The 18,207-nt window shown below is 38.8% G+C and overlaps 1 protein-coding gene across 1 annotated transcript in view; it reads left to right on the top strand.

The window, feature by feature from the left end:
• LOC122803963 (polyunsaturated fatty acid lipoxygenase ALOX15B-like) overlaps window positions 1-18,207 on the top strand; it is a 782,621-nt gene that overhangs the window by 292,291 nt on the left and 472,123 nt on the right. Inside the window, exon 5 of the mRNA XM_044073640.1 lies at window positions 2,090-2,284. Coding sequence (XP_043929575.1) covers window positions 2,090-2,284 — 195 coding nt within the window. The remainder of the gene's footprint in view (window positions 1-2,089; window positions 2,285-18,207) is intronic.

Here is an 18,207-nt window from a genome sequence, read left to right as displayed (position 1 = left end):
GTTTAAGTCTCCCGCCCTTGTGGTTCTGAGGGATCTAGATTTTTTGAGGTGAAGCATATTCATCAAATCTGGGTTTGACATGGCCTTATACGTCAGGCACAGGTCACCTCTGAGCAAGCGGTATGAGACTGAATAGAGCTGAAGTTCTTTCAGTCGGGCAGCATAAGACATATTTTTGAGACCCTTTATCCTTTTGGTGAGGAACTTTTGGGGCCTTTCAAGCTGCAGCAGGTGTCAGGTCAGATACATTCCGAACGGGGCATTGTACTCAATCATAGGTCTAATGAGTGATGAGTACAGGGGGACGATGACCTCCCTTGATCTAGATGTGAATCCCTTCATGATCAGGTGGGCAATATAGAAGGTTTTCCTAAATACTTTAGCAACATGAGTGTCAAACAAAAGGCTACTGTCAACCTGGGTCCCCAGATCCCTGATGACTTCTTCTGTGCTCAGTGGATTGCCACCTATATGGTAGCTAGGGGTAACCTTGTTTTTCCCAAAAGGTATGACTATGCATTTCTTGGCGTTTAACTTTAGGCCATGGCTCTGGCACCAGTTATCCATTTCTGTGAGGCCCTTCTGAAGGATATCTGTGTCAGATGTGTTTTCGACTATGGCGCCCAGTTTGCAGTCATCTGCAAACTTTGTCAGCCATAACCTCCTGTGTTTGCTTGTACTTCAGAAAAGTAGATGCCGAACAAGAGTGGACCCAGGACTGAGCCCTGTGGGACACCACTAGTGACAGGCTTTGAGTCTGACATGGCTCCAGCAACTCTGACCCTGTGGGTTCTGTCACTTAGCCAGTTTGCAACCCATCTTGTGATGTATGGGTTTACATTCAAGCTGATGAGTTTTTCGATGATACCTGAGTGGGGTATTGTGTGAAGGCCTTTGCCAGGTCGAGGTAGGCTGTATGGACTGCCTTCCTCATCAATGGCCTTGGTGACTGTCTCGAAAAAGTCAACCAAGTTTAAGAGGCAGGATCTGCCTTTGACAAAGCCAAATTGGGTTGGATCCAAAGTCTGCAAGTTCCCTGTCTTTATTTATGAGTTCCATTATGATCCTCTACATGACTTTGCAGATAAGGCTTGTCAAGCTAATGGGGTGGTAATTTCCAGGGTCGGTGGAGGCACCGCCCTTATGAAGTGGGACCACAGTCGCCGTGCGCCACTCCTTGGGTACGTATCCTGAGGTGAGGCTAAGATTAAACAGCTGTCCTAATTGTGGGTTTAATTCCTCATTGAGTTCGTGAAGCACACAGCCGGGGACACCATCCGGTCCCATGGATGCTGTGTTTTTTGCCTTAGTGAGAGCAGTTCTCACCTGGGCGTTGGAGATGTTTGGGGGTCTACAATCCTCTGGTATAGATATCTCTCCTTTTGGGGGGGGGGAGAAGTTTGCACTGAACCTGTCAGCCAGTATGTTGGCAATGTGTAAAGGTTCAGTAATTTTCACATCATTTTGAACTAATTCTGAGCATATCTGGGAGTTTCCTCCTAGGTTTCTAACATAGCTAAAGAAGGCCTTATGATTGTCTTTTGAGTCCTTGGCAATTTTTCTCTCAAAATTTGCCTTGGATGATTTTATGAGAGCTCTTAGTTTTTTACTTATGATGATCAAAGGTGTCTTACCTTTCAAGGATTTTGCTCTATCTTGTAGTAGCTTCCTCCTTTTGTTGTAGAGCTTGTTTATGGCTGGGGTCCACCAGACTGGACGCTTGCCTTTGGTAAGTGAGCTCGTTTGTTCATAACTAGTAGCTGTATGAGATGGGACACTAAACTAAAGTGTGACATTTTGTATTAACAAACATAAAAATATGATGGCAAATAATACATCATAAAATGACCATGTCCTACATTAATTATGTGTCTAAAAGCTGTCTAAGCAGCTCTGAAACTGTTTCTTTAGTTTAATGTAAAAAATCCTTTTTAAAATTTGACCATGTTTGAAAGAAGCTAATGTATAGAGCTGCAATCAGTTTGTTTCCACACAGTTTAGTCTGTATATGTTAGCCATTCATTAATTCATAGGTAATGTTGCTTAAATAAACAATGATATAACATGTTTTAATTCATCTTTCTGTTAGATTGGAAGAACACCAGATGATCCAGTATTTCGGCCAAAGGATAAATATGCCTGGCTTTTAGCAAAAATATGGGTTCGAAATTCAGAATTTTATGTTCATGAACTATCGTCCCATCTACTTCGAACTCACTTACTGGCTGAAGTTTTTGTTAATGCAGCATACAGATGTCTGCCATATACCAACCCACTGGGCAAGGTAATGCATAAAGTAAAAATGACAGCAGAGTTTTATTTTACTCTTTTATTATTTACTAATTTGAAATGTTATTAACCTGATGACTACCACTGGACTCAACATAATTCTTTATCAAGGAAGAGAAAGTCACATAACCAATAACAGAGATATGAATAAACAACATGGGAGCAGACAATGCTGGTGGTTGGGGTCAGAGGACAGCAATGTACTACATGTGATTAAAAGGTCAAATGGCATGCCATCCCACTGTCACACAGTCACTGCAAAATATCTCCAATAAAACAGAATGGAATTGCACATAATGAAGATTTACTATTAAAAGGTGGGGCTTATTTTCCCTTACAAACATCTATAAGATATGGCTTTCTGTGATGGACTTTAATAGGGGTGATTTGGGTAGTCATCTAGGACCCACAGATCCTGGGGGTCCATAGCCACCCAAGAAAAAACTTTTATTAAAATTTTTGCTATGTTCAGAACTGATATGTTTAGCTAATATGCTAAACACAATTAAGTGATAACAATCAATCCCTGTCTAATTGTTAAAAAACTAAGTGACAGACACTGTGAGTATTTGCATTTATATACTTGCTGTGCCTTTCATTTATTTATTCTTTACTTAAATGACTAAATATATAAATGCTCTCATTGTCTGACCATGTGTGAAGTACTGCAGTTTTCTGTTCAGTACCTTCCCATGATTCACTGGGGCAGCAATGAATAGGAAGCCAGAGTATATTAAATAGTTCAGGTGGATTGCTGCAGGTAGTTGTGGATTGCTGGTTATAGAAATGGAAGATAATTAATTTTATTAACATGATGGCAGACAACCAGGCTGGGGGAGGACTAGCTGTACTCTGGTTGGAACTGACTTGCCTTCTTCATTTGCTAAGGTTTGGCATAAAGGGCTACTATACATTTGTGTGAAATAAACTGGAAAACTTACTTTCTTTAATATGACAACAGGCAGCCGAATGGTGTGGCGGGCATATTGTGGATTAAAGCAACTTGCCCTCATTTGTTCAGATTAAAGTCTAGCATCAAGAGCTTGTACTCATTTATTTATTTTATTTGTTTTCTCTCATTTTCATTTTACTGTGCTGGTCGGCAACCTGATTTGGATGGTGAATGTGAAAAAAACACTTTGCCTCTTCATGTGTTCATTTTACAGTCTGTAATAATTACAGGCTAGTTTTCATTTGTGTGAAATAAATTGGCATAGTTACTCCTTTATTATGCTGACAGACAACCTGATAAGGGGAGGTTAGACCTGTTATGTATGAAAGCAAATGCCTATCTTCATTTGCTCTGTTTAAAGTCTGCCATTAAGTGCTAGTATGCATTCATGTGAAATACATTAGAATATTTACTTTCTGGCCAATCTTTCTGTGAAACAAATTGGGAATTGACCCTGATTTTTGCAGAGTATATTTGTCTTTACCTAATATTTTTGGTTTGCAAAATATCCACTGATTTGCCTAGCCTAAAGTCTGTCTTTACAGTGCTAATGTATATTTGTATCAAATACATATATACATTGTATCAAATACATATATACATTGTATCAAATAAGCTGAGCTATTGTGTGTGTGAATCCAGATTGATGCTGTTCCTGACATTCCAGAATGTCCATCGCTTGCATTATAGTTTGATCTGTACCTCATAATACTTGTGCTTTTCTGGCAAATCCTTGAGGACGGCAGTCACTTAATAGGAGAAGGGGACTGGCTGTGAATGAAAACAACTTACCTTCTTGTCATTTGCTCAACTTTTAGTCTGATTTTATATGACTAGTGTGCATTGGTATGAATTATGTTTGGGATATATACTCACTGGGTACTGTTTCTGTGCAACCAAATTAAAACTGTCCTTGGTTTTGCATAATGTCCCTGATTTTGCCTCATTTTGATCTGTTCCTTGTAAAATCGATGTTTTTTTCTGGCAAATAAACGCCCTGGGATGCAGGGTTTGATTCTGTCAAAGTCTATGTTCCTAACTGGGTGACTCAGCACAAGTCACTTAACCAGACTGTCTTTCTGTGTTGATGCTTTAAAGGGTCCATATGGGTCAGCGTTCTACCATGGTTAACAAATACAAATATATATATATATATATATATATATATATATATATATATATATATATATATATATATATATATATATATATATATATATATATACATACACACAAAATAAATAAACAAAGAAATAATTAAGTGATCTAACTTCTCAAACAACCTCCCCTGTGTACTTTAAAGACTGCACTAAAAATCACCTATTAACTAAATGTAAATGCCAGGGAAACTTAACTGAATCTTATAGCTAGCTCACCATAACAAATGTAACTATCTGAGAAGAGTCTCAAGAATCTGTAATATCCTTCTACTTCACTTAAGCATAATATCAGATTTAATGTAGTAACTTGTGTAGTAAATAGGAATTTGCCCATTTACCCTGACTTTTCAGTGTATTGGGTAAAGGCCAGATTATGACCACACAGTCTAAGATCAAGTAACATCTCCACCACTCGACCATCTGGAGGAGGAGTGTGAGAGTGAGTGGCTGACACCAGCTCACCAACTGTGATAAAGGAAATGGTAGTTCTGTTTACTGGCTTCATTCTATAGTCAGGATGTTAACTGGCCTCACTGATGCAGAACTCATCAAGGGTTGTACACTTTACTTATCAAGCCAATGGCAAGCCCTCAGTAATGTGTCTGGAAGCGTGGACATGACATGTGTTTGGAGATGGATGCATAATGCATATCCTGAAACAGGTAAGTGAAACATGTGCATAAATAGATGCATGACACATGTCTGGAAACAGGTAGATGATACATGTCCAGAAATAGATGCCTGACACATGTCTAGAAAAAGGTACATGACATGTGTCTGGAAGCATGTACATGCATACAGAGGGCATAGTAAGGTGCTTATACCAGCTACATGAAGCTGGGTTAGGGCCTTAAAGAGAAATGCCTTGACTATTAGTGAGGGCTTCAGGTAAGCCCACAGCAGTGTGGGAGAAGTGACATGAGTGGGAGAAAACTGATTGTAAGACTGACTCTCCTCATGTCATTTGTGCTGCTAGTCCAGAAAGTCTGTGATGGGGGCAGGGCTGCAGAAAGGCTAATGGGATGCAGGCAGATGCAGGACCAAGCAATCTTCATATATGCCTGGATAACAGCTCCCCCTGTTTGACTGATACCTAAGACAGTGCGCACATTGCCAATGATAGAGAACAACTGGGCTAAGTCTCATCTCAGGGGGCTGATGATCAGGAGGTGGGGAAGCAAAACGTACCCAGAAAGAAAATTAGGCATTTTTTTTTTACTTAACATGATTCGACAGGTAGGCCCTTGATTGAACTGGTAGATAATGGATAATTGTGCTCCCATCAGACAGCTTGGGTCCTGTTGATTAAGCAGTTACTGAGCCACTTTAAAAGTGAGATTGACATACTGACATAGGAGAGGCAGGGCTTACAACAGCATAGCCAACAGTGTCAAAAGTGTTTGACAGGAAAAGGAAATGTGCCCAGTAACGTTGGTATTGCTGAGCATTTTTCATATGTGAGTGGAAAAAGTAAGAGGAAGTTTCAGTGCTGTGCCTAAGTCTGAAAATAAGCTAGATGGGGAACAGAAGGCTGCTGTCACTTAGGTGCTTTAATATGTGGACTACTTTTACTGGAATGTTACATGAACAGATCTGTAGTGGCAAGTGTTAATGGAAGGGCCACCTTTATGAAGCAGACAGCTGTGGCTGATTTTCTTTTTTTTTTAAACAGGTTTATTGTTTTAACATACAAGAGAAATATCATAACAATTTTATACAAGTAATTAAAAATAGATATGATTATAACATTCAACAAAACGACTAAAGTATTTACAAAGACATCCACTACAATCAGATCAATTAATTAAACTAAAATACCATGCTATTGAAATTAGGATTTTTTTAACAAATTTTGTAAATTATCCCATACAATATAATAAGATGTTTTTCTAGTTGTTCTTGACCTAATTGTGTTTATTTCCATATGGCACACTATATTCATAACATTTTTAAATTCATTGAACGAAGGAGGTGTATCTGAAATCCAATTTCTGGTTATTATTTTCCTAGCCACTGCTAAAATAGACCATAACAAGGGAAGCTTAACCTTTTTAACACTTTGATGTACAGGTGTGTTGAATAATATAAGAGATTTAGAAATAATGAAATTATCTGTAAAAAGAGCCTGCAAAAATTCATTAACTGATTTCCAGTATTCTTTCAATTTTATACAGTCATAAAACATATGAGCCCAGTCAGCATTAATTTCTACATTACATCTCTTACATAGATTATCTTTATTATTTATTCTGTGGCTGATTTTCTGATGGAGGATACATAGTTCCCTTTAAAAGATCTGTTTATTACCTCATTCCCTCCAGTACAGCTAATCTGAGTGTGCACCTTTAACTTATAGTAGGTATGGCTTGAGCCATTAAAAATGCAGTTATCACCTACAGATCTAGCAAGTATTCATTTAAAAGAGGTCAAATATCAATACAATTGTGTTGGCCATCATGTATGATTCAAGATTAAATATTCTGATACATTGTTTATAGCATGGTTTTGGAATTATTAATGCAAATATGAACAGGCAATATTTTACACCTAGAGGTAATTGGGCAACAGTGTATGTGGTAGTAGGATGGGATCTAGGAATAGGGAGCAGTGATCAAGCAGAGGTACAGGTGGTAATAAAATGGGATCTAAGGGTAGGAAGTTGTGATCAGGCAGGGTTTAATTGGTAATAGGATGAGATCTAGGTACAGGGAGTTGTGCTCGGACATGGTATAGGTCGTAGTAGGATGGAATCTAATGATAGGGAGTTGTGATCAGGCATGGTGTAGATGGTAGTAGAATGGGATCTAGGGATAGGGAGTTGTGATCAGACAGGGTGTACATGGTAGTAGGATCAGATCTAGGGATAAGGAACTGTGATCAGGCAGGGGTATAGGTGGTAATAGAACGGGATCTAAGTATAGGGAGTTGTGATCAGGCAGGGTGTATTTGGTAATGGGATGGGATCTATGTACAGGGACTTGTGATCAGACATGGTATAGGTGGTAGTAGGATGGAATCTAGTGATAGGGAGTGTTGTGATCAGACATGCTGTAGGTGATAGTAGGATGGGATCTAGGAATAGGGAGTTGTGATTCGGACAGGGTGTAAGTGGTAGTAGGATGGGATATAGGGACATGGAGTTGTGATTGAACAGGGTGTATGTGGTAGAAGGATCAGATCTAAGGATAGGATGTTGTGATCAGGCAGGGTTATAGGTGGTAATAGAACGGGCTCTAAGTATGGGGAGCTGTGATCGGGAAGGGTGTAGTTGGTAGAAGAATGAGATCTAGGGATAGGAAATGGTGATCAAACAGGAGTATAGGTGATAATAGAATGGGATCTAAGGGTAGAGAGTTGTGATCAGACATGGTATAGGTGGTAGTAGGTTGGAATCTAGTGGTAGGGAGTTGTGATTAGACATGGTGTAGGTGGGAGTAGGATGGGATCTAGGGATAGGGAGTTGTGATCAGACAGGGTTTATGTGGTAGTAAGAGCAGATCTAGGGATAAGAAGCTGTGATCAGGCAGGGGTATAGGTGGTAATAGAATGGGATCTAAGTATAGGGAGTTGTGATCAGGCAGGGTGCATTTGGTAATAGGATGTGATCTATGTACAGGGACTTGTGATTGAACGTGATATAGGTGGTAATAGGATGGACTCTAGTGATAGGGAGTTGTGATCAGATATGATACAGGTGGTAGTAGATGGGATCTAGGGATAGGGAGGTGTGATCAGAGAGGGTGTATGTGGTAGCAGGATCGGATCAAGGGATAGGGGGTTGTGATCAGGCAGGGATATAGGTGGTAAAAAATGGGATCTAAGAATAGGGAGCTGTGATCGGGCAGGGTGTAGGTGGTAGTAGGATGAGATCTAGGGATAGGGAGTTATGATCGGGCAGGGTGTCAGTATACCTCTCAACTGTACCAAATTTGTTGGTATTTCCCATTTTCACGGCAAAATAATAGGATGCCACAAATTCAAGAGTGGCCCCTTCAAATCCAAATTTTGTTTTTTTGTTTTATTTACATATTTAAAATTAATGCTGACAGCATCACTCATTGTCAGCATATCCCGCAGCGTCATCAACGTACATGTGTGTGCATGTTGATGACAGCATTGTGAGACTGTGGGGTAGTGCCTAACTGCCTCTCACAGTCAGACAGCTTAAAAAAAAAGTTATATGGCCACAGCCTTCCCACCACCTGGCCCGTGACTTGCGATAAGCTGGCACTCGCAGTGGCTGGTTGTAAAGGAATTTATTTCAAATCTTTCATTTGTTAATGCGATCATTAAAAGCTAATTTTGCCTACTTGTTCTGAAGGTCATTATCACTCTGTAATGTAGAGTTATCTTTGAATAGGGTATTTGGAATGTCTCTGTTTGCACTGAGTTGTTGTTGTTGTTGTGTCTTTCGGCTTTTCCCAGCTAGGGGTCACCACAGCGGAACTCCGGTCTGCTAATGATTGGCAGTAGATTTTTATGTGCTGGCTTGCCGGGCCTAATGCACAACCTTCAACAAAGGAATGCCCATTCACGCATGTTGCCACACAGAAGACGCTCTAACTGAGAATTGAACAGGCAACATCTAACTGTGGGGCGACAATGCTACCGCAGCACCACCACCGCAGTCTCTATTTACACTGAGTAGTATAAAATATTTTACACGGCAGACTAGAGCAGAGTGTGTGCCTTGTTTGCATTGAGGACCATTATAAAATATTATTTTATTCAACAGGTTAGTGTGGAACATACTTCTTGTTTTCTTTCTTTCTTTTTTTTTTTATTGTCCTGCCACAACAGCATTCTTCACATATTTAAATAAAAGTTAAATTTGTCTGTGATTGCATTGCTGTGCTGACAAGGAATTTGATAGATGCACTGCAGTATCCATATTTATTCTTTATTTTTTAAGTGATAATCAAACTGTTTTGTGACTGTATTATTGACATGAGATTTGACAGATGTACAATATTGTCCATATTCATTCTTTAGTTTTGTAACTATTAATCAAAGATAAATTTTTGTGTCATAACATAGGTTCATAGATTAGTACTAAGCTAACTGCCCTTGCAAGCCATTTTAAGCCTAGCCAATTATCCCTTGTGAGACTCAAACCTTGCACCTTGTGTTTGTAAGGTAAATACCTTAACCATTAGGCCACCCTCCCAACATAAATTAAAAACCAACCGAAACCAGTAAAGTGAAGTCAGAAACCACCGACTGAAGCAATAATCCACCAGCGTAGTTGAAACAATTTATTCGTACACTGCCAAAAAATAGATTCCAAACAAAACAGTAAGACAAGCGCTTTCGCCTGGTATATTCCAGGCTTTATCAAGTCAAAACACTAAACTAGTTACACCAGTTTGTTTAAATAGTGTGGGTTAATTGATCATTAAATGCAAATTGATGTTTCATGCCTTCTTTGATATTTAACCCTAAGCAGAACAGAAAATAAAAACATGCCTGGGTTCAAAAGACAAAAACTTACATACACGTAACTGAATGAATTCTGTTGAGTAGTTAACAATTAATGCATTTTAAAAAACAAAATATAATTTGTAAAACTTGTGAACATTTCACTAAAATGTTTTTAAAAAGTACAACTGCTGCTTTCAAATGTTGAAAACAGCCATTTCTATGTTAAAAAATACAGTGACAGGTCATAACCTGTTGAGAAACCTGCCGATTTTGTACTAATAAAAATGTACCCAAGTAAGCTTAAAAATCAAAAGAAAACCAAAGTGTACAAAATAAGAGTAAAAACAAATCATGAATAATCAAGAGTTTGGGGTAATATTTAATTGTGATTGTTTATAATCTGGCCCTTCTAAGCCTTAGCACTGAGCCTATGCTGAGTAAACCGTTAAGCCCTGGTGGTTTTCCTGCATCGAGCTTGAGCTGCCAGATTAACTCCCTAAACTCAAGTGTAGATTCCCAGTCTCCCCCTCTGATGTGTGGGTTAACCTGCTCGAGCACCATGAAAGACAATTTGAAATTGGGGCATTCAAGAGAATGGCACTTACAGATGTGGTGCCTGTAAACAGTGTTCTTTGGTTATAAATGACAATCATATGTATTTAAGGGCACGTCACATCAATATTAAGCCAATTGGGCACTTTTCCTGTGCCACCAAAGGGGTTGTCTATATTGGACTATGCTCCACCTGCGGATGTTTTTACGTAGGTAAAACGGAGCGTGAATTTAGGAAGAGGTTATATGAGCATGCATACGAAATTGACAACAAAAAGGAAAGTAATGCCTTTTACAAGCATTCTCTTGAATGCCCCAATTTCAAATTGTCTTTCATGGTGCTCGAGCAGGTTAACCCACACATCAGAGGGGGAGACTGGGAATCTACACTTTAGTTTAGGGAGTTAATCTGGCATCTCAAGCTCGATGCAGGGAAAACCAGCAATACGGTTTACTCAGCATAGGCTCAGTGCTCAGGCTTAGAAGGGCCAGATTATAAACAATCACAATTAAATATTACCCCAAACTCTTGATTATTCATGATTTGTTTTTACTCTTATTTTGTACACTTTGGTTTTCTTTTGATTTTTAAGCTTACTTGGGTACATTTTTATTAGTACAAAATCGGCAGGTTTCTCAACAGGTTATGACCTGTCACTGTATTTTTTAACATAGAAATGGCTGTTTTCAACATTTGAAAGCAGCAGTTGTACTTTTTAAAAACATTTTAGTGAAATGTTCACAAGTTTTACAAATTATATTTTGTTTTTTAAAATGCATTAATTGTTAACTACTCAACAGAATTCATTCAGTTACGTGTATGTAAGTTTTTGTCTTTGAAACCAGGCATGTTTTTATTTTCTGTTCTGCTTAGGGTTAAATATCAAAGAAGGCATGAAACATCAATTTGCATTTAATGATCAATTAACCCACACTATTTAAACAAACTGGTGTAACTAGTTTAGTGTTTTGATTTGATAAAGCCTGAATATACCAGGCGAAAGCGCTTGTCTTACTGTTTTGTTTGGAATCTATTTTTTGGCAGTGTACGAATAAATTGTTTCAACTACGCTGGTGGATTATTGCTTCAGTCGGTGGTTTCTGACTTCACCCTCCCAACATGTAATTTGCCAGATGTCCTGCATTGTTCATAGGTTCACCACCCTCCCAACATGTAATTTGCCAGATGTCCTGCATTGTTCATAGGTTCATAGGTTGGTACTAGGCTATCAGCCCTAGGGCCTATACAAGCCTAGCCATAACAATTCCCTGGCTATTTCTTCCCACATTATTTACTTTCCTGGACCCCTGTCTAGCAGGGCGACTGACGTGATCCCTGGGGTGAATTTCCTTTCTCCCATCCAATCGTCAAGGTTCCTCTTGAAGAGGTCCAAAGAGGCACTCTGCTTGACATGTATGGGCAATCTATTCCAGAGTCTGGGGAGTCTCTGGGTCAGGAACCTATCCCTCCAACATGTTTTGTTTATTGTGATGACAAGGTTTAGATCCCTGGAGCGTGTAGCTCTGAGGGATTGGGATTTCTTTAAGTGTAGCATGTCCAACAGCTCTGGGTTTGACATGGCCTTGTATGTTAAGCAGAGATCGCCTCTGAGTAGACGATATGCGACAGAGTATAGCTGGAGTTTTTAAGGTGGTCAGCGTAGGGCATCTGCTTTAGGCCTGTGATTCTTTTAGTGAGGTATTTCTGAGGCCTTTCCAGTTGTTGCAGATGTCTTGAGAGGTACATACCAAATGGGGCGTTGTATTCTATAATGGGTCTAATGAGGGATGAGTACAGTGGGACAATGACCTCCTTTTTTCTGGATGAAAAGCCCTTCGTGATGAGGTGTGCCACATAGAAGGATTTCCTGACTGTTGTGGCGATGTAGTTATCGAATGTGAGACCACTGTCCACCTGTGTCCCTAAGTCTCTTATCACACTTTCTGTGTTTAGTGTACTGCCACCTATATGGTAATTCATGGATACATGTTTTTTTCCCAAATGGGATAACAATACATTTCTTGGCATTGAGCTTGAGCCCATGGCTCTGGCACCAAGCATCTGTTTCTGTAAGGCCCTTTTGTAGAGTATCCACATCATTTGGGGATTCAATAATGGCTCCCAGTTTGCAGTCATCTGCAAACTTTGTTAGCCAGAGTCCCTTAGTGTTGACCTGTACTTCAGAGAAGTAGATGCCAAACAAGAGCGGCCCCAGGACTGAACCCTGAGGTACTCCACTTGTCACTTGTCTGGAGCTGGATTTGGAGTTGGCTACTTTTACAGTGTGGGTTCTATCAGTAAGCCATTTAGCAACCCATTGGGTGACATAGGGATTAATGCCCAACTTAGTAAGTTTATCTATGATTCCAGAGTGGGGATGGTGTCAAAGGCCTTGGCAAGGTCTAGATAGGCTGTGTGGACCACCTTACCCTTGTCCATGGCTCTGGAGACTGATTCAAAGAAGTCAATCAGGTTCAGGAGACAAGATCGGCCCTTCACAAACCCAAACTGGGTGGGGTCCAGTGTTTGAAGGTTGCCAATGTCTTTGTTTATAAGTTCCATGATAATACGCTCCATGGCCTTGCAGATAAGGCTTGTCAGACTGATGGGATGGTAGTTTCCGGGATCCAAGGTGGATCCCCCTTGTGGATTGGGATAACTGTAGCTCTGTGCCACTCAGTGGGCATGAAACCTGAGGTGAGGCTATGATTAAACATGACACTTAGGTGAGGTGCCAGTTCATATTGTAGTTCATGTAGTACACAGCCGGGATGTCATCTGGTCCCATGGATGCTGTATTCTTGGCTTTAGAGAGTGTTTTGTACCTGTGTGGCCGTTATTACTGGAATTTGACAATCTTCGGTATTGAGATGGGCCATTTAGGGGTGAGAGAGGGGTGAAGTTGGCACTGAATCGATCTGCCAGGATATTGGCAATATCCTTCGGATCAGTATATTTAATGCCATTCTGTTTTAGCTCAGAGCAGATCTGAGCATTGCCATTTAGATTCTTGACATAATTATAGAATGCTTTGTGGTTGTCTTTGGAATCTTTGGCAATTTTATTTTCGTAACTAGCTTTGGAGGATTTTATGAGGCATCTCAGTTTCTTACTGAGGCTAGTAAGGGAGTTTTTGCATCCTGGGATTTTCCTCTTTTCTGCAAAAGTTTCTTCCTTTTGTTGTAAAGTTTGTTTATGGCAGGGGACCACCAGATTGGCTTCCTTTTTGGATGAGAGCATTTTGGTTCTATTTGGGATGGCACGATTCATGCATGAGTGGATGTGCTCGTACAGTGCCATAGTGTAGGATTCAGCAGTTGAACTTTCAGTTCCCATCTGCATGGGTGTCATGAAGTTTGTCACTTCTGACTTGAGTAGCATGAAGTTGGCTTTGGAGAAGTTTTTTATGGTGGTTTCTTTACTGGGGGGTGGGGGTGGGATGTGGATGTTAAGGGTGATTAGCTTATGGTCAGACCTGACTAACGAGGGGGTGACCATAGGTATGGAGCATTGATTTCCCATATTCAATACTGTCCTATCCAAAATGCATTTAGTTACTGGCTCATGCACTGGCACAGACCCCATGTGCAAAAATAGGGAAAAAGGGTTGTGGATGGATGGATCGGCTCAGATATGGAGATTTATGTGCAGCTTTTCTGTCCATAAACAAAAGTCAGATCTTGTGATTTCTCAATTCCCAGTTGCTCATCATTGTATGCGTCTTTGAAGCTTTTATGTTATTGTAGGGATTTGGACCATATGAACTCTGTGCAGCACTTTGTGATAATGGTAGATTTATTTTAATGAGGACAGAATATAGTAGCACTCTTGCAAAACAGTTGCATTGTGCATATTTCTTTTATAAAGTGGATCATTTTTTTTACGTCAAAGAAGTTTGAGAAAATAGGATTTTATAAAAGTTATCTTTTGAGCAACATCCTTTTAAGTCTGTGTCAAAGTTGGAGTGGAGGTGGACCATGGAAGGAAGGAAGGAAGACATGTACCGCATCACCACATGTCAAATAATCTTACATCCTGGTGGCACTTTGGTTGCCTCGGTTCTCAAAGATGGGCATGTAAGTATTTTTTTAACCTAAAACATAAATTGCATTGCTAGGAGTAGGAATCACTGGGAATGTACTTAAAATTTCACAGTCTATAAATGAAAGTGCTTATGTTTATTACTCTGGGGAACATTAACATATATTTATCAGATCTGCTGATGGGAATGTATTATCACAGTTTACTAGATCTCTCATTTTGTGAAAGTAATGCAGCAATTAGGAGGTTGGAGTCTGTTTGTACAATACATAATATAAGCTAACCTGTTCAGTAGGTGGGTTCAGAAAGGAAAGATGATTTCACAGTGACAGATGAAGAGACTAAATGAACTGCTGAGCTGAAGTAACATAAAAAATTAAGTCTGCTGGGGAAGGCTGACCAAGGTAGGTCAGAAGTCAAAGGCATGCAAACACTGAATGTGGTTAATATGCAGTGACAGCAGCATCTGAAATCTGAAGATAGGAAAAATATGGTAGCAATGACTTCAAAATGTGTAAAACAGGAGAGAAGCAGAGTGGATCAGCTACTCTGACATGGCAGTAATGGCTGGAGGCAGGAGGTGTAAACACCAAGTTCTGAAACTAAGTGAATCACATCAAGAACAGCAGGAGATGTTGTAAAGAGACTTAAACTGATGTTTCTGTGCCGATGCTGTATTTTCAGAGTTCATGTTAAAATTTGGAAACATTTTCACAATTGCTTTATAGTTGGTATCCACAATTCCATCGGAGTGGGTGGAGTTACATTATTGTACATGTGTCCAGATTTTAGAACTCTCCAGGTTGAGAGGTATGGGTGTAGGTGGTAGTAAAAGTGCAGTTCCTGGAAAGGAGGATTTGGTTAGTTGCAATGAGATTGCACACAGGTTGGTGTCCTGAGCCCAGAATTTGGTTATGAAGATAGTAGATGGGTACAAGTTTGGGAGGAGTTGAATTGGCTCCAAAGCGGTCTTGAACAGTGTTTATCTTGATATTGTTAAGCTGTGCTGTATTCTTTTTCAGTATTCATAAGATTGTCTAGGCAGTTTTTTTTTAAACAAGGTTTCAAGCAAAGCACAGTTATAGATTTAAACTGCTTCTTGGCATGGTACCATTTGTACATTAGATGTAAGATTTTTGTTTATTGCCTTTTGCATTAACTAGTGCTGTAGAGATTATGATATTTATAAATGAAAAACTGAAAAGCATAAAACATTGTCTGTATTGAGACATCAACACGGCTGTCAGTTAGCTGATTCTAATGTAGGCACAGAGGCAGATGTATTCAAGTTACATGTCTTATGGGACTGTTTGCATTTGTGTATTGTTGGTGTTGAGGCTTTTTTCTGTAGGCAATGGTGGGTGAATGATCACTTAATGAGTCAAATCAGAGTACGGGAAAATGAGACGTTTTCTAAGTTTGATACAAGTACCCAGTTGTTGATGTTTTCCCTGCCTGTAGTCATTTATATTATGATAGATATCTTCATTAGCTGTGTGAGATGAAAACACAAGGTTTGGAGCTGTGGGTAGTTATATGTGGTGTGCCAGCAGATAGCACTTTCATCTAAGAGGATCATCTCCTTTAATGTATTAGTTGTCAGCCCATCCAGGATTTGTTCTGTGGTTCACCTAGACAAATTAGTCAGACTGTAAACACATCCAGTAATTCTTATTACAGGCTGTTGAGTATATGAATGTGAAACAGCTGAATATATAAACTGATCCAGTAATTCTTATTACAGGCTGTTGAGTATATGAATGTGAAACAGCTGAATATATAAACAGGTCCAGTAATTCTTATTACAGGCTGTTGAGTATATGAATGTGAAACAGCTGAATATATAAACAGGTCCAGTAATTGTTACTGCAGCATGTTCATAATATGAATGTGAAACAGCTGGATATATAAACAAATCCAGTAATTCTTACTACAGGATGTTGATAATATGAATGTAAAAAAGCTGAATATATAAACACATCCAGTAATTCTTACTACAGGATGTTGATAATATGGATGTGAAACAGCTGAATATATAAACACATCCAGTAATTGTTACTACAGGATGTTGATAATATGAATGTGAAGCAGCTGAACATATAAACACATCCAGTAATTGTTACTACAGGATGTTGATAATATGAATGTGAAGCAGCTGAACATATAAACACATCCAGTGATTGTTACTACATGATGTTCATGATATGAATGTGAAACAGCTGAATATATAAACACATCCAGTGATTGTTACTACAGGATGTTAATAATATGAATATGAAACAGCTGAATATATAAACACATCCAGTAATTGTTACTACAGGATGTTGATAATATGAATGTGAAACAGCTGAATATATAAACACATCCAGCTATATCACCACAATAAACAGAACATGCTAGAGGGATAGATTCCTGTCCCAGAGATTTCCCATACTCTGGAATAAACTACCTATCTATATCAAACAAAGCTCCTCATTAGCACTCTTCAAGAAAAATCTTGATGATTGGATGGGAAATAGGAAATTCATCCCGGAGATCACCTCTATGGCTCTGCTCAACAGTGGCACAGGAAAATAATTTTCTTGGGTGGCAAAAGCCAGGGTACCTTTTTGGCTGGGTTTGTATAGGCCCCAGGGCCGATAGCCTAGTACCTACCTGTGAACCTATGAACATATGAATATATAAACACATCCAGTAATTGTTACTACAGCATGTTGATAATTTGAATGTGAAACAGCTGAATATATAAACACATCCAGTAATTGTTACTGCAGGATGTTGATAATATGAATGTGAAACAGATGAATATATAAACACATCCACTAATTGTTACTACAGGGTGTTGATAATTTGAATGTGAAACAGTTGAATATGTAAACACATCCAGTGATTGTTACTACAGGATGTTGATAATATGAATGTGAAACAGCTGAACATATAAACACATCCAGTAATTGTTACTACAGGATGTTGATAATATGAATGTGAAACAGATGAATATATAAACACGTCCAGTAATTGTTACTACAGAATGTTGATAATATGAATGTGAAACAGCTGAATATATAAACACATTCAGTAATTCTTACTACAGGATGTTGATAATATGAATGTGAAACAGCTGAACATATAAACACATCCAGTAATTCTTACTACAGGATGTTTATAATATGAATGTGAAACAGCTGAATATATAAATACATCCAGTAATTGTTACTACAGGATGTTGAGTATATGAATGTGAAACAGCTGAATATATAAACACATCCAGTAATTGTTACTATAGGATGTTGATAATATGAATGTGAAACAGCTGAATATATAAATGCATCCAGTAATTGTTACTACAGGATGTTGAGTATATGAATGTGAAACAGCTGAATATATAAACACATCCAGTAATTGTTAATATAGGATATTGATAATATGAATGTGAAACAGCTGAATACAAATATTAGTTCTCTGGCTTGATCTTATTACCAGGTAGGCACACATTTAGCTATAAAAGAAATTGCAGTAGATTCCTTACTCAAGGGAAATCATGTTCATGGTAGAAGATGAGATGGCTTGCAGCAGTAGGACATAGGACAACACTGCTCCATATGATATCCATAGTCATATAAAGCTAAAGGAAATTAAATTAAACCCAGTTTCTTTCGCCCATATTTGGATATTATTTTACTGCTATCACATAAGGTAAGTTGTCAGAACATCTGACTCATAATGATGCATGTTATTTCCCATGATCATTTTATAGTGCATCTGCATGGTAGAGTTAGTATAGCCTTCAG

Source organism: Protopterus annectens, chromosome 6.part0 (genome assembly GCF_019279795.1).
Source record: "Protopterus annectens isolate FY-2018-M chromosome 6.part0, PAN1.0, whole genome shotgun sequence".
In the NCBI taxonomy this organism is placed as follows: domain Eukaryota; kingdom Metazoa; phylum Chordata; order Ceratodontiformes; family Protopteridae; genus Protopterus; species Protopterus annectens.
This window is presented reverse-complemented; position numbering and strand designations above follow the sequence as displayed.